This window comes from Macrobrachium nipponense, chromosome 43 (assembly GCF_015104395.2).
Source record: "Macrobrachium nipponense isolate FS-2020 chromosome 43, ASM1510439v2, whole genome shotgun sequence".
Taxonomy (NCBI): Eukaryota; Metazoa; Arthropoda; class Malacostraca; order Decapoda; family Palaemonidae; genus Macrobrachium; species Macrobrachium nipponense.
In genome coordinates this window covers 7,911,999-7,934,951 of record NC_061104.1, presented here as the reverse complement: position 1 = coordinate 7,934,951, position 22,953 = coordinate 7,911,999, and the positions used below count along the sequence as shown (strand labels likewise).

Here is a 22,953-nt window from a genome sequence, read left to right as displayed (position 1 = left end):
AGCCATGCATTACACGAGCAAGATTAGTAAATGTAGTTTTATAGCAGACTTATCTTCCTGCCACATTACTCTAACTTCACGTCAGAGATGACATATGGTAATTTTCAGCGTTCGTCACTGTTGGTTGACAGCATCCGGGGATCTCACCAGGCCTTTTAATATCTTGCATGCCTTGTCACACTTGCTTTAATCTAAACAAACGCCCAAAAGGAAAAAATTCTACTTTCTTTGTATTAGGAACTTCCCTCCTGTGAGATACCGAGGCTTCCTTAGTCTCACAACAACACAAACAAAGAAGTTAGGAAACTTCAATTCTAAAGTTCTTAGAATTTGAGCGTTCTGACAAGTCAAACTCTCTTTGATGTATACTACTAAAAATAATAACGATGGTTAAATAATGATGGTTACGTGCAAACAGACTAATACACAGCTAACTATTAAACAATACCTGGGAAAGTTAACTTAAAATCAATGTTAACATCAGTTGGTCATCTGTGCATCTATGGATGTCTATCATTCTATGAATCGTGCTTTCAATTTGCCAATCCTGTACTGTTTTATGCCAATCCTGTACTGTTTTATTAGTCAGTTTTTTTTTTTTAAAGAAAGTTACATCATCTCCAATTCTAAGCATGGGTAGTATCAACTTCAAGTGAGTGGGATTCTAGGCTAAAACCAGACCTATAATTTCCATTTGCTTTCCTGGATAAATGTTCGAATTTTCTTGAACTTAAAAAAAAGCAGTTACTTTACGCACACACACACACACACATCGTAATTAAGGAGCTGTTATATAATCCAGCTTCGAAGATGCTAGAGAGATTTATTAATTCTGACGAATGAGAGTGAGCGTGTATGATTTGCTTTTTAAGAAATAAGGAACCCCAAATGCATTTTGCTGTACTAATCACAGAACTGCGATGCTGTTGTGGTTGTTTCAGAATTATTCCATAGTAGAACAGAATTATTTCTAAGGTTTCGAGTATTTCCTCGAAGAGAATGTGATTGTCACTATTGAACAGAGAGCTCGTTTCAGCAAAAGTCTGACTTATAGCTTGCAATTTAGTGTCCCCGAACGTATCATGGTCAAGTTTATAAAGACAGCTGACCTAGCGGATAGTACCTACTATCGTATTTGAAAATGTAGGTAAGAAGATAAACAGCTCCAACTCCAAGGTTAAATAATGATGACCCTCCTTGGGAGCTCTCAGGAGATCTCCATACAATTGGTGCTACCAAGAGGAAGTATTCCAGTAGAGATCTTCCATATTCTCAACTGATTCCTCCCCTATATCTGCCGAGAGCAACCAGATTCGCTGAACAGCAGCACCAACGTGCAGTAAATGCACCTCGCTGTCAAACTTACTATATAGTTCAAGAGGTCCTTTATTTCTCACACCGTTGGATTGTGGAACAGCCTCCCAGAGGATATTATGCAATTGGAACTTCAGAAGTTTAAGAGCAGGTGCAATGCATTACTAACCTAATAATATTCTCCTTGCCTTTTAATACATGTTTATCTATTTTTTAATTTATTAATTTATATTTTTCTTTCTTAATAAGTAGATTTTTTCTTTCTGTATTTCCTTTTACTTCCCTTTACTTCTTCATAAAGAACATATTATATTCGTTGGAAGCTTGAATTTCAAGTCAATGGCCACTGTGGGCTTGTTCCATATGAATTGGTTTCATCCTCTGAATAATAATAATAATAATAATAATAATAATAATAATAATAATAATAATAATAATAATAATAATAATAATAATAATAATAATAATAATCATGTTTCAATTGCAATATCTCTCGCGTGGGAAAACGAAGTTGGGTCTATCTATTCTATCCATAAAAGCCATTTCAAGCTTCATTACTGGTGATTGTTTAAGCGTATTGTAGTCAGTACTTTTATTGCTGTTTTAAAGTATTTTACTTTCTTTATTTTCATTCCTGGTATAGAATATATGTTCAAAGCCTCTACATTTGAGGTTGTTTATATGCATAATGTGGTCGAGTGTTTCTCATTTGATACTGGTTATGAAACAAAATATGACTAATAGATTAATTTTTATTGCCAATATATTTTATAAAGGGTATTATTGATATATACATACAGCTGAGTAATAATATAAGAAAAACTCCTGATGATACATTTCCTATGACCTGACATTTCCGCTAAGGCAAACTTACATATTTAGTGAGATGTAGCAATAGATCATCAAGACGATTTGTTCATTTCGACGAAACCCGATTTCTGACTGGTGGTGTTAGCTGGACTTACTCGACCGGGTCAGTGCTTGAAATCCTCACAGGGAGAGTTACAGAAAGAAAAGGAAAGAAGAATCTGTTCTAAGATGGAATGTTTGGTCGACTAAACTTCCCAGGTGTAATCCATAGGTCAACTCGTAAGGAGCTTTGGTTTTCACACCGATGTGCCCCTTGTAGTATTCACCATTGATCATCATACCGGTAGAAATGCGGGGCTCGAAGCTATTCAGTGGTATGAGCAAGTGACCCTCGATGGCCTCAAAACTTTTGATTTCGGTATCGACCTTAATATCAGCCTTAATATTGTCGCGGAAGTTGCCCAAGCGAAGCTCAACGTTGAATTTGACGGGTTTTTCGGCGACCAGAAGGACATTCACCCCTTCACTGTTTTTCAGGTACTGGACGGCGAAGCCCATCTTCTTGAATCCTTTGAAAGGTGTTGTGATCTTCAAGTTAACCTTGATATTCTGGGGCGATGCGATTTTTGTATTAAGAACGCCACTCATTGAGTTTTCGTTGTTCATGAGGTTTATCTTCAATTGCATGTTTTTGTTGATCTCACCTGTAATTTTAGCCTCCGCTTTGAGCATTCCAGTGGGGATGAAGGGTGATTCTATAGCTGACATAAATGCCATATTCTCCTTGTCAAAGTTGAAGTCAAATGTATTAACTTTGTTGGCAAATGAGTTTGTAATATGAATTTGAATCTTAGGGACAAACTCTACAGAAGCTTCAACTGTTGCTCTATTAATTCCACTAATTGGTGTTTCTAGGTTAAGAGAGAAACTTCCTCCTTGGTTAGACATGGTGGCAAATCCTTCGAGCAGGTGCTTGATACCTCCAGCATTGAGTTCAGCTTGCAATGTTCGTTTCTCCTTGTCGCCGCCAATAACGACGCCGAATACATAGTCCACGGGAAGCAGAGGAGATGCCAGTTCCATATTGGCCATGTAGTCAACTGACGTCTTTCTGGTTACTCTCCATGTAGCAAGTAATTTGTGAGTTCCTTGAGGAGTTATGAGAGTGAAATTAGCAGAATCAAAAGTAAGTTCTACAGTAACATCAACTTTTGGGAAAAGTGGGGTGTCAATCATTAGGTGAGAGCGAATGCCAGAAATCACATCAAGACTGAACTGGATGGAATGACTTTGTTTGTTGGTATACACAAAGACACCAGAAAATTGCTTGAATGGTGTTGGCATTGAAATGTCGAACGAAAGCTTTCTCGTACCTTCGATGAGGCTAGATTCAACTTCAATGATCCCTTGGACTCGGTCTGACGCTGCGTTCATGCCGCCGTGCATTTTATGGGTTTCGCCACCAAGAATAGCAATAATGGTGCCTTCTAAACTGTCCAATGATTCATATTTTGCTTCCAGAGAAAATTTGCGAGGAACATCCAGTACCAGTGAGTCAATGCTCACCAAAAAGAGGTTGTTTTGCATTGTGTATTCTACAGAGATCTTATTATTGTTAATAGTTAGATGTGCAATAACTGCAATGGGGTTGGTTCTGTCCAGTTCCATACCAATGCTTACAGTACGCTCAAGAAGGGTTGACTGAAGGTCGAGATTGAATGTTACCTTATCCATCTCATTCTTGAAGTTCACTTTCACTTCATGAGTTGCGAGTGGGAAATCAATTTTGAGATTTGTTTCTACGAATCCTGATAATGCTTTCAAATTTCCACTGACACTGCCATATGAAAGATAATGGAATGGTGTATAGATCTCAATGATTCCTTTGTATCCATCAAGATTTGTACCTACCAAGTTACTTTTCAGGGTGAATTCCTCACCGAAAAGGTCTAGTTTCACATACCCATCTACTTTCTTGTCTAGGTTTAGATTAATTTCACCTGTTATTTTGGGGTTAACATCAGATGGAAGCATCACTTCGGCATGAGATATGATCTTGTTATCTACAAATGCCCAGGTGAAAAGACCTCCAATTGTTTCCCAGCCCTGGAAGGGTGTTTTGATAATCAGTTTCCCTTCTGTATATTTTAAACCCTCTGATTGTAGTAATGCATCAATTGAAAATGTCCTGCCAAAGACTTCTCCTTCTAATAGGACACCCTTCTTGGTATCGTCGTTGTTGAAGCCACCTCGGAGTTTCAGGTTGTAGTCGTCGATGCCAGCCTCGGCGAAGAATCCATCGGATGAAATAGATCGACGGACGCGCAGACTGTGTGCGCCAGTTATCAGAGAACTCAGACGGGCTTGAAGTCCTTCAGCATTGTAGATTATACGACCCTCAATTTCTCCTTCACCTCCTAGTTCGGCTTCAATGTCAATGTGAATCTCATTGCTATTTGCAAAGTTGTATTCTACTTCATATTTAACACCTTCATAGCCAAAGTTTGGTATGTCAACATAGCCAGAAAATCCAGACTCGAAGTTGTCCTTTCCTTTGATGGAAAATGTGATTTCCCTGTCCTCACCATAGCCAATGGTCACGATTCGCTCCTCTCCTGTGTGTCCGATGCCGAAGATCAATGCAGGCAAAGGAGTGAGAGTACTTTCAATATGGCTTTTAAAATAATAGCCTTCACTGCCTTTCCTCTCAAAGTGATTGTCAATCTTCAATTCAAATTCATTGACACCAACCTCAATATTACCTTCTCGATGATCAGTTGACAGATGAGTATCTACTTTCAAGTGGAAATTGTTAATTTTTGCAAAAGTGGTCTTGCCATCAATTTCAATGTAAACCCTTTCAGTATTCCGGAAGCCATTAACATTGAAACTGAGACGATTACCATCAAATTCTACTTCCAAACTGGCGATCTGCTTCTCGCTCGAGCCAGTACCTTCTATTAATTCTTCAACATCAAAGGAACCAGCAACCCTTATTGGGTTTCCGCTAGGGGGAACGAAGGAAAGATCGAAAGAGGACTTATCAGCTTTTACTTCAGCCTTGCCTTGGAAGTTCAGAACTATATCATTCCTTTGATAATTGATAGCTGCATTCTTTTTGCTCCATTTTCCATCTATATGAAGGTTTTTAACAAAATCAAATGGTGTTGTCAGAGTTAAGTCAAAGTCTCCTTCCTTCTTTGGTTTAACATTCAGTACGAAGTCGAGGTTAACTTTTCTATCGCCTCTTTCATAAGCTAACTGCACTGTCTTAGTTTTTCCACCTAAGTTGTATGTCAGTGATCCATCTATCAGTTCAAAATTCTCGAAAGGAGTGGTAATTTTGCCAGTGATACTCTTTTTGTTGACATCAAGGTCCAAAGTAATGTGTTTTTCATTGTAGTCAATGCCAGCTGATACTTTGAACAATTTGCTGAAGTCAGCATTCACAAATATCCGTCCATGTTGCAAAAAGCTAAAAGGTGTATCAACAACAAGTTCAGTGTTTAATTGTTCTGGCGTCTGTTGACGAGTCCACTTCAGGCTTGCATTCTTTGTTTGTCCTGCTGGTGTCACCCTTGTGTATGTTGCTTCAGCATGAGCATCGGAAATATTTGAAATATCAAAGTTCAAAACAATATGTACTTCACCAACTAGTTTGGATTTGACGTCAACATTACCCTGTAGGGTTTCAAAGTTTGGACTCCTATTCCAGTTTGCTTTTAAGTAGGCTTCTCGATCTGCAAATCTGGCAATTGCAGAAAATGATTTTGACGTGGTTTGTCTGAAGTCATGACTCAGAGTAAGCTCCATTTGACCATATGATCTTAGGAGAGGGATGTTTATGTTTATGGTATTGCGTGATTGCGATGGATTCAGGTCTGTGAAGTTGACTTCGATTTTGGATTCACGATCATTTGCAAAGACGAGAGCGTTGATGACCACCTTTCCATCGAAATCGTAGCTTCCTGAGAGTGAAACTCTTTCATAATTGGGAATGTTGGAGGTTCCCGAAGCTTCGAATGTTGCACTTCTTCTTGATGGATCCCGAAGGAACTTCACAGTATGCTCACTATGGTACTTTCCATATTCAAAAGATCCTTCACCTTGCACAGTACCATCAGCCTGTTTATTCCACTTTGTTTTGAAATGTAACTCATGTTCCATAAATCTATTTTTGATGGCTCCTTCTACATCAACATGAGCGTAATCAAGAATAGTTCCCTTTAGCTGTACCATGTGGTATCTGGATTCTCTTCCAATCTTAATGAAGTAATCTCTGCCATTGCCATCCCGTCTAAAAGTCCACTGGAGGTAGATGTTTTCTGCACTGGAGTCAGATGGAACCAGCACTAAGGTAGATTCCCGGAGAGTAAGCATTCCTTGTGCAGTGTATTCAGTATCACCCACTTTAAATCTGATATTGGTATTGCTCTGATCTTCCAAATTCCAGCTTCCTGAAATATTTTTCCATGGAGCCATCATTCTGTCTGGAGTGGTAATCGATAAGGTGAAATCACCCTGTTTGGGGTTAGAGATGTCCATAGAATAATGGAGATCAAAAATGTAAAGTTTTCCCCTGGAAGGAACGACTTCCAACTTGATATTCTTTCTCGATGCTCCAGGCTGAACGTCAATCGTTGCAGTTGCTTTGATATTTCTTGGCACTTCTCTAAATGAATTGTTGATGTCAATATCCAATGTACCTTGAGTAGGGAGGTTTCCACTGCCTTGTACATTAATTGTGAATTCTTGGTCGTCCCGGCGAGCGAGGAAATTCAAAGAAGAATATCCATCACGATGCAGCTCAATAGTTGTGTGATGACCAGTCCTGCGGAAATGCACTTCTACATCGAGTTTCTTGTTGGCTCCTTCGCGAACAACATCAAGCTTGAAAACTTCGAGGTCATTCCACTTTATGATATGATCTATTTTAATGTCTGGTCCAATATTGGCATTGTATTCCTGATAGTAATTTCTCAGGAGTGGATAGCGGGATGTAACGGTGGCCTTTCCACTATACAAACCGAGGTTCAAGGATATTTCTGTCGGTTGTTCAGAATGAGGGAAAATAGAGTGATGGTGTATTACTCCACTCCTGCCACGCTCAAGGATGAAATGGAAGTCCGAAGAGGATGATGATGCTTCTAACTTCGCTGTTTTCTTCCTTATGTTATACTCTAAAGTCACTTCCACAGATTTATAATTGTCATAAGGAGTTTGGATATTCAAGTTAAGAGCCCCCTTGGTATCAAATTGTCCTGATCCAGATACAGACATTTTGTCTTCATTGAGCTGACCGCGAATATATCCACTGATGGTTTCTTGATCCAGCTGTCCAGCAATTGCAAGTAATTCCCATCCCTGGAACATACTCTCCACTTTTAAATTGAAGGCAGCTTTCCTTCCTTGTTTTTCTATGACTAGTGAGACATAGTTGTCATTTCTTCTCCATTCAGCTTTTATTGTGTTTTCATCAACTTTTACAATTTCCCATTTAATCTGGTTGGCGGCAGCAAAAGGAGTTTTTACCTCCATTGTCAGTGAATTAAAATTGGCAGCAAATGTGGCAGCGCTGTCATCACTCATCATCTGGAATTCCAGTGATCTTTTAGGTCTGTTCAAAGCTCCAAACACCTTAAAGTCGTGGAAACCTGCGAAAGGACTTTTGAGATTGAAATCTACCATTTCTCCAATCAGTTTTCCAGAGATAATAATTGCTTTCACATCGCTGTCTTTATCCATAATGATTTCCAAATGCTTATCCTCACTAGTTAAGTCAAGTTTTACAGAGAACTTTACATTCTGCAGTCCTTCGAAAGGTGTATTCAATTCCAAAGTCAAAGCAGCAACTTTTTCCTCAATGTAACCACCCATTTTGAAAGCATATGTCTGGGTGCTTGTAATTACTCGAACAAACATTAATTCATCCCTGTTATTCACATCATATTTAGCATTCACTGAGATTTCACCAAGTCCCTGGAATGGAGAGACAACTTTTACAAGAATTTCAGATGAGTCCTTTGAAAGGTTTAAAACGCCATGCAAAGTGTTTTGCATTTCATTGTAAGTGAGGCTGATGGTGACATCTTTAAGGGCTTCTAACCATGTGTATTTAGCCTCAAGCAACATAACCTTCAGATCTTCAAATGGTGTAGTTATTTTGAAGAGGAGATTGTCAGTAGCATATGATAAATCCACTGTAAACTTGTAAGTACCAAATTCAATTAGAACTTTGCCTGCTCTTGAATCAAAGTTGATGCTTCCTTCTGCAGCAATGGTATTGAAACCTTCAAATGGTGTCTGGAACTTAATCATAATCCTGTCTGAATGGTATTCTCCCTGTGCTACGAAGGTCCATTCCTTTCCTTCGTTGTAGATCTTCACAGATGCATGAAGCTGATTGTTTTCTTCATTGATGTTCAGGTTATATTCTGCTCCAAAGACACTAAATCCTTCTACAGGTGTTTCAACCTTAAACAGGCCAGACCTGAGCGTAAAGCTTCCTTCGATACTAATCTTCTTGACAACTGAATCCTTTTCCACTGTTATTGATGCTGATTTCTTTTCTGATTGTACATCATACTTGGCATCAAGCAGTAATTTTCTCCATCCAGAAACTGGGGTTTCAAAGGACACAATTATGTTAGACTTTAAGGGACTTATTCCAACTGTGCTTTTCAGTTCAAAGAACTCCTGGTCTTTCTCAAAGTGTAAAGAACCATCAAATCCATCATTCAATAATGAGAAATTTGCCTTGATTTCAATGTTTTTCATTGTTTCAACGGGGGTTGATATCTTCAGTATTGCAGACATGTCATTTGTTGATAAAATTCCTTTAACAGCATACTTCTGCAAATTCTTTATGTAAGAGGCTTCTATGATGTGCTCTCCATTGCGTACAATATAGTCCCCTTGGATTTCTAAGCTCTCAAATCCAACAAATGGTGTCTGAATTTCAGCTCTGAGGTTATTGTCATTGACTTGAGCAGCAATGGAAAGATGTTGGGTTTGTCCTTCTTTCTTTATATCAAGTTCAGCAACCTTGATATCTCCAGTGAAGTTAATTTTTCCAAACAGTTCCAATGTTTTGAAACCAGGAATAGGAGACTGCAACTGAACCTTAAGGAATCCTTGTTTTTGAAGATACTGACCATTAATTTCCAAAGAATACAAGGTTTCATCAATGTTTAAAGAAACAAGGAATTTCTTGTCATTGTCGATCAAGTCAGCATCTAGGGTGAAATCAATATTTGAGGCATAAGTAATGGGAGTCTTCAGACTTACGTTCAGTTTAGGCTTCAGTGAATTGAAAAGAATATTACCGGTTAAAGCATAATTATCAGCACTCTTGGTAATTCCAGAAGAAAAGGTTAGAAGGTCTTCTGCAAAGGTGTAGCTACCACTGATCACGATTTTCTCCCACTCAGGAATAGGGGTGGCAAGCTCTGCAGAAAATTCGCTCTTGTTGAATGTAAATAATCCATTGAAAGTTTTCACATGACCTTCTTTTTCACATGTGACAGTAAATTTGAATGGCAACGATGAGAAATCGAAATTTCCTTCAAATATGCAAGAGGTCCAGCCAGAGAAGGGAGTCTGCAGTTTAGTCTTTGCATTACCTTTCAGAAGGCTGTCAGCTGTTGCTTCCAATTCCCAGGAATATCTGTTGTCATTGTGGTAGATATTTACGATTGCAGTTTTGGTAGCTGTTTCAAAATTCCACTTAACCAATCCTCCAAGTTTATTGACCGTTTCAAATGGTGTTGCAATATCCAACTTCATTTCTGGGGAAAGGATGTTAGCAATGTCTATAGATCCATTCAATAAAATTTGCTGTGTGCCAAATGTGGATTTTAATTGCACAGTTTTTGTAGGGCCCCTGAATAAGTATGACAGATCAACAGATATTTGTTCCAATCCAGCAAAAGGTGAGCTTATGATCAGGTTGATTTTACCCTTTCCAGGTTTGACATGCAAAGCACCATTGATTTCAATTTTTGCTTCGTTCTTCCTAGCAAATGCAGCAATTGCTGACTCAGAAATGAAAAATGAGGCCTCTAGGTTTTCCCAGTCACTGAATGGAGTTACAGCATTAATGAGAAGAGTTTCATTTTCTAATTTTCCAGTTACACTGAGTTCTTGGGCTCCCTTGGTAAATTTGATGCTAACTTTCTTTTCACTGACAAGGTCATACATTCCTTCAACTGAGAAACTGTCCAAAATTGCCAATGGGGATTCAAAGATGATGTTTACATTAGCTTTCTCCATGCTATAGAACCAGTTTCCAGAGAACTTTCCTTTGTTGTCATCTACAGCAAAGTCAACAGTGAAACTATCAAAGTCAACATTTGCTTCCAGTTCATATTTCTTGGTATTAAGGATAAACACGGTATTTGCTGACAGAGGCATTTTCATGATGTCATATCCACCACTAAACTGCAAATGCTGAATGGTTTCAAATGGTAAATCTGTAGTCAAGACCCATTTTGCTGCCTTAGCACTTCCAGAAATGACACCCTTAATTTCATACTTCTTGTCGTAAACAACACCAAGATGGGCAGTCTTTTGCTCTGCACTGGTGTCATAAGTCACCTCCATGGAGAATGGGTAAGTCAGGTAACTGGAAATAATTTCCAATTGGCCTTCCAATTTCTTTGATTCCAAACTTCCGCTGACATCAATTGTGGTCTTGGCACTTCCTTTCATTATGACTAGAGTGACTGCTGGCCTTGGCTTGAAATCCACATTAAGTTTCAAACCTAATGTGTCCCAGAATGGGGTGACCAAAGAAGTTTCCAAATAATAGAAAGCATCATTGATTTTGATTGTATTGCTGAGCTCTACCCTTTTCCCGGGAGAGTATTCGATGATAATCACAGGGTTGTATTCAACATCGTTATACTTGAGTTGGAGTTCGCCCTTTACATCTCCTGTCCATTGAGAAACAAGTCTCAGCTTAGTGTCTACTTCACAGAAATCTCCAGTGGATTTCTTATCAAACTCAAGAGCCCCTAAAATTTCCTGAGAATCCAGAGCAAGCTGGAATTCGTGGGTATATTTAGTACCTACATGAGTCTGCTTATTTGTCAGTATGTACACTCCATTGATGTTGAAGGAATTCTCCCAGTTGAGAAGATCTTGTACAGAGATAACATGAGCAATGGTAACAGATTTGCTTCCTTTGATCAAGGTGACATTAGAAGTTCTTGTATTGTCTGTCTTCTGACTTTTAACTTTCATCTTAATATCATCAATTTCAGATAATGTTGAAGTGACTTCTGCTTCTAGATCTACCAAGTTGGATGCATCATCAACGACACCACTAACAGATCCTTTAATGGTTTCTCCATTGAGCAAGAATGAGACGGATGAAAGCATGTGTCTCTCTGCCACTTTGTGATTGAAAGTCAAGGAGGCCTTATTATCAGGGCTGCTCAAATATGCACTCAGTTTGATATCACTCTTGGAGGTCATTTGTCCCTCAGCATGTACTTTCAGGTTTCCAAAGGTTGACCAGATGCGGGACATTTCCAATTCTGAGGTAAAGGCATTATCAGTATGCTGATGTTTGACTGATGCTGTTAGAGGATAGGTGAATGGTGTTATGAATCTAAGCTCTCCTTTAATGTTTGTTGTGTCCTCTTTCACTATGCTACCATTTAGGTCAAGCATCATTTTCTGATCACCCATTTTTCCCTCTACTGTGAGTTTCAGAAGTGATCCATCATTCTTGTAGTTGACATTAGTATTGATTGCTGGAACTACAGGTAAGGAGGAGTCGATCTTTAATACCATAGCGACATCATGGACTTGAGTAATGACTATGTGTCCCTTAGCAGAGGCTGTTAAAGTTTCCTCTCCGAATTTCATTTCAGCAATGGAATCCAAGGCTTGTTCAGTGAGGCTATGTTTCATATTGATTAGAATCCTTTCCATAAATGGTGCAGTAAGGCTTAGATGTCCTTCAATGCCATCTTCAGTTGGAACTAATTCAAAGTTTCCTTTCAGCTGTTTTTCATTCCAGTTGCCCTCAATTTTGCTACTGATTCTGGCATTAACCATGCTGTGTTCCACTGTGAAACTGACACGCTCAAAGTCAGTCAGGCTACTGCTGAATAGTATGGCAGCTTTCAGTGCATTTGTCAGTGCTCCTGGTTGCAAATTGGCGTTAACAGACAAGCTGATCAACTCGGAATTTTTCCAGGTCACAATGAATCGGCTGTCAACATTAGTTTTGTCAAGGGAAAGAGTGAAAGTTGTATCTTGTTTTTCCCATCCTGGGAATGGAGTGAGCAGAGTAGCACCTAAAGAAATTGTCTCCCCATGTTTATAGGTGATTGTGCATAGGATTCTTTGGTCTGCATCCCATTTAGCCTCTAACTGCACTCCATTAGATTCCAGCTTGCTGGACAAGAGGAATTCTTTCTCCAAAAACCTGGAAGTATATGTATGGAATTAATCATTCAATATTTAAATATAACAGGTAAGAAAAAGTGGCTCTTTAAACAATTACAGTAAGTTTGCGTTATCATAGCAAATACTAGACAAAATATAAGCTTTAAAAAAATCATGCTTACTTAAGGTTTAGGTGAATTGTGCTTGGTGATATTTCTCCAGCAATAGCAAGAGCCTTTGTAGGATCTACATCTTTATCCCATTCAGCACTGACAATCAGCTTTGCAACGTCATCGGTTGAGGTTACCTGTGTATGATTCAATATAAAAGAGGTATAGTGAAATCCTAGGGTAGAGGACACTTGTGAGGTCTCAGAAGTCAAATTTCAAGAACAATACACCCATAAAAACAGCTACAAAATAAATAATGTCACTTGCAGCTATTATTACTGTAATTCAACTATAACGGTAGTTCTTGAGGTACAGGCTTTGGAAGCACTGTATATAGAGAAACAGAATATGATTGGCACTCTTCCCACTTTTCATAGAAAATGAAAATATGCAAGGAACAGCAAATTCAAGAGACACAAAATATTGTAATTGTTCGGGCTTTCTCACCCAAACTCTTTGGAATGGACAGAAAAATACAATAATATTGTACTAGTTACCTGTGTGTTCAGCACAACGTGTTTAATGATGTCAACATCGATCAGCAGAGAAGATGAAGAACCCTCGATCTTGGCTGTATAATCACGGCCATTAACTTTGGTAGTCATATCCACTGATGCCTTTTGAGTATCAGCATAAATGCCGAAGTTAGTGTTGATGTCATAACCACTGCACTTGCAGATGCCAGACAGAATGGCGTTGATTTTTCCACTTGTTGACTTGTTTTCAAAAGCTCCCTCCAACATGCAGGTTTCATCTCCAATCTTGGTTATCAACTGGAAAAACAAATATCTTTAGTGATGCTTCTCAGCTAAGTATTAACTCTCATGCAGAGATGGACTTGATTGTCATATATCAGATAGTCTGGCTATTGCAACTAATGAATACTTATTGGTAATGTATTTTGTGTTCCTTATATATGTATACATATATATGTGTGTGTGTGTGTGTGTGTTTGTGTCTGTGTCTGTATGATTGTGTATATTTAGCTGTCTTATTTGGCTATTAACCCGTTTATTTATTTAGAGAAAAAATCAAGTACAGGACGATTTCCAAATGATTAGACACCATTAGAAAATGGAGTAAAGTTCGAGGCACAATTTCCTTTTTAACTGTATCTTAGGTCTATGGGGACAGAAGATATCAAGATACAGATTTTGAAAGAGTTAGTCATGAATTTAGTCTTATTGGCATGAAAAAACTAATTGAGAATAGGAATATTCATTACCTGGATCTTATGATGTTCAGAAGAAATCTTGGAGTACATAACTTCAGAAGCAGCCTTGAAGTCTCCAACTTGAACTGCAATATTTCCTTTGAGCTCAATATCTTCGTTTCTGCTCAGTGATGTGCTGAGGGACAGATCCTTTCCAGGGACAGTGCGAAGAAGTACGTTACCCTGAATGTCATTCTGGTTGAAAGACAGATTAGTGGATGCAAGATAATCAATTCCACGTTGAGGGCATTTAAGGCCTAGATTAAAATCAAGTTTCCATAGTCCACTCTCACTGGTTAAGAGCCAAGAATGGGCAGTTTCCCAAGTTGCTGGCCCAAAGACTAGCTTTCCTGTGCCCTCTATTTCCCCTAAGCGTTTCACAACGGCCTGGTAGTTGAGACTTGTTGAGATGTCTGAACATTCAGAGGGAATAAAGTCAAAGTTAAGTGTGTATGTACCAGTAGCATCAGAGATCTCCTTTTTGATGAGGAACAGTTGGTGAATTGTTTGTTTTTCTCCACCTCCTATGATGTAATCAGCATCTGTTGTCAGTGAAATAAGTCCTTTTGTGTCATAGTTGAAAGTGCTCTTAATTTCAGTTTCAAAATAGGGTGTTTTCAATTCTAAATTGCCTTCAGCTGATTTCCCTGTCATTTCAAACAGGCCTTTAAGGTTCACTAGAGTACCACTTGCAGCTGTCAAGACAAAGAGTGGTTCTACCTTTCTGGCTTTGCTGTCTGTGATCAGAGAAGCATCCATGCCATATTGTTCTCCATCAAGTGTCAAGGTCAGTTTAGCATTCTTGTTGTTCTTCTGCCAAATATATTCTCCAGTACCCTGAATGGATTTGAAAGGTGTTTGGATATCTAGAGCAATAGCATTATTTGATTTTTTGAGACTCATTTCAATTTTGTGGTTGGACTGAGATCCTGGTGTGTCAGCTAGGAGGTAGATTTCATTTTTCGCATTCTTGAATTGCAGAACATATCCTGTGTGTGTGTCCATCTTCTTCAGGTAAACATGTGTGCCAAAAGGCCCAGCAAATGGGAAGGCAGGGCTAATTTCTGATTTTGGCGTGTAACTGAATTCTCCACAGAGTGCCATTCCAGTAATTCCTGAGGTGCAGCTTTCATGGCCCATCTTATTTTCAATACCCTTTTCTGTCTCTTCATCATTTTCTAGATAGAAGAATTTAGTTTGAACATTGATTACTTCTACCTTTTCCTTAGGAATGTTGAATGCAATGTCGATCACCTTACCTTTGTTTATTTTTATTTTGCCATCAAGGAAAGTGGAAGTATGGAGGTTAGATTTGATCTTTAATCCTGTGCGTGTGACATGAGCATCTACTGCCATAAGGCCATTGATTTCCACAGCAGCAGAGGGGTTGATGTGACCTTCGATATCAACATTCTTCATGTTCTGAATGTTGAATTTGCCATTAACCTGGATACCAAGTGTTGCAGTTCCCTTAGCTGTGACTGCAAGAGGCAAACCACTGGCAGTGGGGATGATGTAGTGAGTGTCAAACATTTGGTAGGACTTGCTGTAATCAACATTTCCTTTACGTGCCATGTCCATCAAGAATTCCAAAGGATTAGTTGTACCAGATGTTTCTATGAAATTTTCAAGGCCACGGAAATGATGGTAATGAAGTTCATTGCCAAATACCCTCATGTAGTATGAGCCTTCTGCTTCATCAGTAGCCTTATCCAGGATTCCCTCTAGGGTTGTTGCTTCATAGTCTGTCTTTTGTTCTCTCATATTCTTTAAGATAGCTTCAATTGTCTCTTCATGGAAATATCCATTGGGGCCAAAGAATCGTTCCACGTATGTTTCAAATCCTTCAATTCTACCTCCAACTTCAAAGAAGTTGATTGATTCTCCAAAGAGGTCTAATGTTAGGTTTAACATGGCAGATCTTGGCAAATAGGATTTGCCTGAGAAGATCATGTTACTTTCAACTGTTGCACCCAGATTCAATTCATTCATGAAGAAAGATGACTCATAATTACGAGAGAATTTCAAAGCGTCTTTGTTGTATTTAAGCTGCAACAGCTCTTCACCAATCATGTCATGTAGCCATTGCTTTTCAGGAGAAGCAGACTCTTGCAGATTAGTCATGTGTGTCCAGACGAATGAAGTAACTTGGTTTATTCCCTCTGATGTAAGCCTATCCTTAACTGTATCAATGATTTCCTGAGTTGGGCAAGACATAAGTGCAAGGTATGCAGCAATGCGCACCTCAGAGTCTTGTTTTTCATCTTGGAATGCAGCCTGAACACTAGATCTATCATATTCACAAGGGGTGTGCCTCCAGGCTTCAAGAGCAGCCACTCGGATTTCCATGTCATTTTCTTCTTCAGTGTAACAGCGTTTCAAGACTGTGTTGGCGTTTATCCATCTACCAGCATTTCCAAGGGATTTAAGGGCAACTAAAATCTTGTTTTTTTCCACTTCATTTGTTGCACGGCAGCTTGATCCAAGCTGGGCTTCAATCCTTCTTAGAACCTGAATAATGCCAGTCTCAGATTCACAATCACTGTGGAGTTTACAGTAATTGTTGATCAGGGCAGAAGTTCCAAGCATTGCTTTCTGGCTGGGGGTCTCCTCCAAAAGAGGCTGTGAAATGATAAAATAAAAAAAGAATTATAATCTTCATCCATTGGAATATATGTATATATATGATCAGAACAAAGAAAAATAATTTCTATTAGTAAATTAGATTTATAGTAAGGGTACTTACTGCAATGGCCGTGAATATTTCAGGGGTAGGGTTTTTCAAAAATGCCAGTGATGTAAACCAAAGGTCTGTCTCAATTTCTGTCAGTTCACCATTCACAAACATGTCTCGGAGGGTTCCAGCAGCGCTTGCTGTTCCAACCAAAGGCATGGCATCAACCAAGAATTTCTTGACACGTGGCTCTTGGATCTTGCTGTAGATGTTGCTCATCTGAGAATAGTCGAGGGATTTCAGGGATGCAACCAAGTTCGAGAAAAGTGCAGGGACTTCAGCTCCGATTTCTCCCTGAGAAGCAACTTCAAGATCGTTCAAAATGTTGGCTACGATCTCAACCTTAGGTTCAGATGTTTCGGAGATTTCTTCGTCAAAAATGAGAGATTTTCTGAGGAACTGGGTGTCTGTGAAGAAGTGAAAGAAAGTATAAGTAGGTGACCATCACTATTCTTGTCATAATCTATAGTAATATCAGCTGAATTCACATCTTTTAAATTTTCATCCATTTCATACTATGACTGATTGCGTCATGAAGTAATTATCTTGGTTTTACTGAAAAGGGGGCTTGTCTGATATACAATTTCCAGGTCTAGGGATACAGCTTTTCCAAAATATGAAAATCCTTTGATTTCAAAAATCACACCTATGTTTGTACAATGCCTACGCTATGCCACTCAAAATTCTAAGAAATTACTGTAACTGTAAATGCTTACCTGGAATCATGACTGTCAAGTCCTCGAGGGACAGCAGACGCATGGTGGCCGTTGCCTTTGTAATGGCTCCACCTTCTTCGCTTGAGAAAGGCCTGAATTTGTGGGTATCTTCACAGATGGCCTCCTTCAGAATTCCGTCTTCTATCTTCTGCTGGCACTTGTTGGTACTCTTGAAGATCGGCAAACTCTGAACAGGAGAATCTGTGGCGTAGGTAGTGGACATCAAGTAAGTGTTCATGTCAGGCCTCTTAGCACAAGAAGATAGATCCTTTACTCTCTCAGTTGAGATAACATTGCCCTCCGTAGTCACGCTGTATTGAGTAACACACATGCCGGCTACATCGGTTTCTTGTCCCTCCTGTAGGAGACAGTTTTAGACCTTATGTGAGTTTTTTTTTCTTTATATAAATCCTGTTATTATGAATAAATATTATTAATTGTTTTTTCATATATTTCATAAACTTTTAAAGTCCTCTTACGCCATGATTGATGTTGTTCATGGAATTTTGGAAGGTAGACAGAAGACCTCTCTTGAAGTTCAAAACCCAGGTGGGTTCAGTCGCTTCACTGCACAAGCTCTCAACGACGCCATCTTGGAAGGAGAACCTAAGAGGGTTCTTCATGATGGCTTCGCTGAACTCGGCATTGTGAATTGAGTTTTGAAGCTGCACTTCCGTGAGCTGAGAAAAATATAATTATGTTAATATTAGTATTTCTGACATTCATATAAATACCAGTTTAGTTTCATTCTCAATATGAAAGCAGCATTTCATGTCATATTTACTACAACTACAACACTGGGAGCTGTTTTCCACAACAGCGACTGACAAGCATTCACTGAAAACGTGCATGTAAGAAGCGCTAACTAACCCTCAGCACATATTCACACGGGGAGGTAACATCTATCTGGGCCTTGGCAGTAATGTGCATCTGCGCGTCATCGTCGAAGGCTCCCAGAAGTCGAGTCGAAGTCGTTACAGAATATTCATAGGTGTAGCTTTTGCCTGAGAAATTCAGAGAGTTTTAAAAGTATATCTTATGTATTCGAGCGTTACCCGCAAGATACAGGGTATAGAGCATCAAGATGACAATATATAATGAGCAGATTTAGTTTGAGTTCTTTTGCAGCTAAATTTTCGAACATAGTTTTTTGTAAAAGAATGTATGGAGAAATTAGTAGCCATCGTACTGCATTCCACCTGAGCCCATGCTCTTACCATTTTCGTAAACGAAGGTCTCTGAAGGTTTGCAGTGGGTGGCGCAAGTATTCCGTTGACCTGCTGGTCCTGAAACAGGAAAATTTCGACCATTAAACCTCAGAAATAACTGTCAGAAAAAACGTAACAATGTTCAAGGTAAAGCACCAGGAAAAGCAGATTGTATACACACACACTCGAACATGCGAGATAAATATGGTATAAAGTAGTAGTAGTATAGTACGTCATGGAACACTGGAAGTAACCTCCACTGTAAACAACCACATTGTGGATTTATGAATTTCCAAGATGGATGGAAGGGGGCAGGTGTGTTACGGTCACTTCATCGTAAATTCATGCTGGATTTCAGAACTCATTTATTTTTTTAAAGAATAAATTATATGTTATTCAAGAACAGATTCTGCAATATCTTGGGGCTAGGGGTCAACATGAAAGAGACTGGGGTATAGGCGGTGCATTAAATTTCTTCGCAAAGCAAAATAAAATGAAATTGGGAATGTGGATTTCGTGGAACTTACTCTCCCCATGGAGAATTATTCAAAAAAAAGAATTTATGAAAATATATTTGCACGGAATGAATAGACAATGAAGTAAAATGTCATCGCATGGCAAGTCCTTCATATACAGGCAGTTTCAGTTTTTCGAAAAAGGCCATTACAGTTTTTTGAAAATTATTTAAGAAATGATTGATAACTGAAAAAAAGGAGATATCGTTACTAGCATATATAAGTACACACATTCATATATATATGTATGAATTTACATATTTATAATATAAATAGTTTTCTTGCCCTCAGTACAGAGTGAACATATAACCACATACTCGTATGCAAATGTGTACTTAAGCAAGTGTCCCGCAAATAGGAATTAATCTAATAAGTAAATGTTAAATTCGTCATTGCTTCTATTCACGGCTTCCTTTTATCTTGTTGTTCTGGTCTGACCGCTGTTGAGTTTATCAGGTTATCTTGAGATCACGAGTAGCCCCTCATGATTAAACACAGAACTTATCTTATCCCAATCACTTTCAGTTCGGTAACAAATCCACTCCATATAAATGCGCAGTAAGACGCAATATAATATATATAGATATAATAGATTAATATTATATATAGATATATATATATATTTATATATATATTACATTATAGGTACAAAGAGGAAAGCCTTTCATTGTTGTTGAAAGATTTAAGTATATCTTAGTTTTACCAGACCGCTGAGCTGATTAACAGCTCTCCTAGGGCTGGCCCGATGGATTAGATATATTTCTACGCGTCTTGGAACCAGTTGGTTACCTAGCAACGGGACCTACAGTTTATTGTGGGATCCGAACCATATTATATCGAGAAATTAATTTCACCGGATTGGTAGGCGAGCGCTAACCACTCGTCCAACGAGGAACTTAATGTTGTTGAAACTAAAGCCCTAAAGAGCGTAACATATATTCGTGAAATTCTTGTGACAAATATGATGAAAAAAAAAAAAAAGATTGTCAAAAGACGATTTTCCAAGTCAAGAAATGATCAGGTATTATGAAGTATGGAAGTGAATTCAGAAAACACTACGATTTTTCTTGAAGCTGAATTTAACGGGGAAAGAAGAAAACTTGTCGGGAAGAGAGAGAGAGAGAGAGAGAGAGAGAGAGAGAGAGAGAGAGAGAGAGAGAGAGAGAGAGAGAAGGAAACATGAAGCATAAGTGGACACAGAATAGATAAGCAGATCCAGTAACTCGTTCTAAGACATCTTAAGGCAATTTCTTGAGGTTGAGGTTGACTGGGATAGAATAGAACCAGATCCCCAGTTCAGTGAGAAGATAGATAGAGCAAAGTCTAACAGAAGCCCGAAGAAGCTTAGGCCCACTAAGTGGCTTCGTGATTGCCCTCGTTTTTCAACATTTCAACTTTAGAAAATTGTGCCTTGGATGTTTACATTTGACCTTGCATTGACCTGTTTTTAAAAATTCGTGATTTATTAATAAACAATGACTAATTCAGTATCTGATGCGCCATTCGTTAATACTTTTTGAATCAGAAAATGATGTTAATTTTATTTTCAAGTAAAAAATCTAGTCAGTTCTAAAATAGCAATACTGTAAATTGTGTTAGAGCGGCTGTAGTAACTTTCACGGACGACGAGAATTTTTTCCGAATGAGGTTAAAAGGTTTGATATTTCCATCTCCCTTTTTAACTTAGAGAATAGTCGGCATCACAAGAAACTTCAGTAATGAAATAACCGACGACGCAAAAATAGGAATATACACACACACACACACACACACACACACACACACACACACACACACACATATATATATATATATATATATATATATATATATATATATATATATATAATAAAGAACTGTCTCTATCTCTCTCTAGAAAAACCAGTCACTCACTGTCTTCCAAGATATGAAAGACAGGTACAAAATATGTAACAAAAAATCAATCATAATAAACTAAAAAGTTTCGTTAAGTTTGCGAATTCTAATGATTATAGTTATAACAATTAGCATAAATGATTTCTTTGTCTTTGTTATAACTCATAACAACTAAAATGGCTATCATTATTATTATTAACCAATAAGCTACTTAAGTAGACAGCTGAGTCAGATTTAAGTGCTTATATGAGGAATCATTCTTAAATGAAAAGCGAAAACTTAAGCAGGGTCTCATTCTAAAATTCAAGAAGTTGGACAGTTAACTGAGGCCAGACCAAAAGGAGAGGATGGAAGGTACAGCTGTTGGCTGAAGGTACAAACTCAAGGCAAACTGTAAGCGGTATTTGATTGACTGGAAATGATCTGGCGTCACAATTCCCTGGGTTTTTTATGCTGACTGTGAGCAGGGGAAGCTATTTATTGAATTCCAAACACTAAAAGACCTTTTTACAAGTCTCTAATTCTTGATGGTAACAATTTCCCTAAATTTAAGCCGAGGAAAAAGGCAAGAAAATACTGTTGAGTAGAAATACTAGATGTTGCTGGACGGATGCATGCTGAGTGCATGGAGTCACTGTCGCCTTAGTACTTAGTCCCAACACATGAAAGGCAAGAGTTCGAATCCCGGTCAGGTTAAGAGCATACAGTATTTTTAATTTTTTTTTTTATTTAAGGCTATTGTTTTAAGGTAAAGGGAAATCGATAGGAGTAGGTTATAATTTAAAATTTGAAAGATTTTCAAAAATGTAGTGGAAAATGATTAACAAACTATTTGCTTGAGTTAACAAATGAAGGAGAGAGGGGAAAAGGCGAGTACGTATGCAGATATTTGTAACAACAGCGTATAGAATGCACTAAATGATATCGTACACTTCTCAATTATAAGTAAACGTTCATGAATGAAACTCCTCATGTAACTCGATGGAGACCAAAGGAAAATAAGGAAAATGCATAGCTATAACTGCAACAAATAGTATTCACTAAAATAGCATTGAATTTTCTAAATCACCAACAGTCATCCGTAAACTTAAACTTTTCAGCAACCGAAATCCTGGGTCCCGAGTTGACCGAAACTCTGGAAAGGCACTTTTGTCGACAGAAAACCAAAGTAATTTTTACCTGCTAGAGCTGAGGCGGCCAAAGCCACAAGGAATAATAAAGCGGTGCGCATCTCGGCGACTCACGCTGTCTGTTGACAGGTCTAGTCGGAGCTCCACTGGCTGCCTTTGCCTGTTCGAGAGGGTTTTTATACCGAAGCCAGACAATCGGTTTCAGCTCGGAGGGTAAGGTCCAGCGACCCTCGTCACCAAGTGTCTTGGCCGGGGGGGCGATTTTCACCCTTATGAGCAATCTGTTATTTCTCGTTTATCTCTCGCTCGCCGAGAAATTTGGGACGGCCAAGTTGGTCATGATACTATCTGGAGAAGCTCAGTAGACCCAGAGAGGTTAATCAAATGGCCGAGATAAAATATCATACGCACTTAGATCAAAACCTCCTCTTGAGGGGGCCATTACGTAGCTGCTCACAAGTACAGAAGGGAAGAAAACGAGAGAAGTTGATAACGAAGACAGCAACTTGTGTGCAATTCATGTATCTTGTAAGGCATGTACTCATCACGTGCTTAACACCAATGTAAGTTTCTTCAAAATTGCAGTTTCGTAGTTTTCATTCAACTGGTCGTCTTGTTGCAGAACTTTCAATGAACTAGAGACTTACGAAAGTATGGATGCACTTATGTTGTGTTATGAATGTTTGTGCGTTTTTACTAACATGGCTTGTTATCTCCTTACACATGTATGCCCTCAATGTCTGTGGTGTATTTGTCTATCAGTCTATCTACCTACGGGCACATTGTCTTGGTGTATGTACATGAATAAACGACGACTCTAACACAACTGGTAAGGTGCTACTACCACATGACATGCAAGTAAGTTATTGT

General features: G+C 38.6%; 1 protein-coding gene across 1 annotated transcript; it reads right to left on the bottom strand.

Annotated features, from left to right (window-relative positions):
• Nucleotides 1-2,048: 2,048 nt before the first annotated feature.
• On the bottom strand, nt 2,049-22,270 carry LOC135214035 (uncharacterized). Its single transcript, XM_064248153.1, has 10 exons — nt 22,133-22,270; nt 18,573-18,641; nt 18,226-18,359; nt 17,835-18,035; nt 17,356-17,713; nt 16,652-17,046; nt 13,918-16,527; nt 13,190-13,465; nt 12,705-12,829; nt 2,049-12,562 (listed from the first exon to the last, which is right to left on the bottom strand). The coding sequence occupies exons 1-10, from the start codon at nt 22,182-22,184 to the stop codon at nt 2,317-2,319; spliced, it is 14,466 nt and encodes a 4,821-aa protein (XP_064104223.1). The 5' UTR covers nt 22,185-22,270; the 3' UTR covers nt 2,049-2,316.
• Nucleotides 22,271-22,953: the final 683 nt, after the last annotated feature.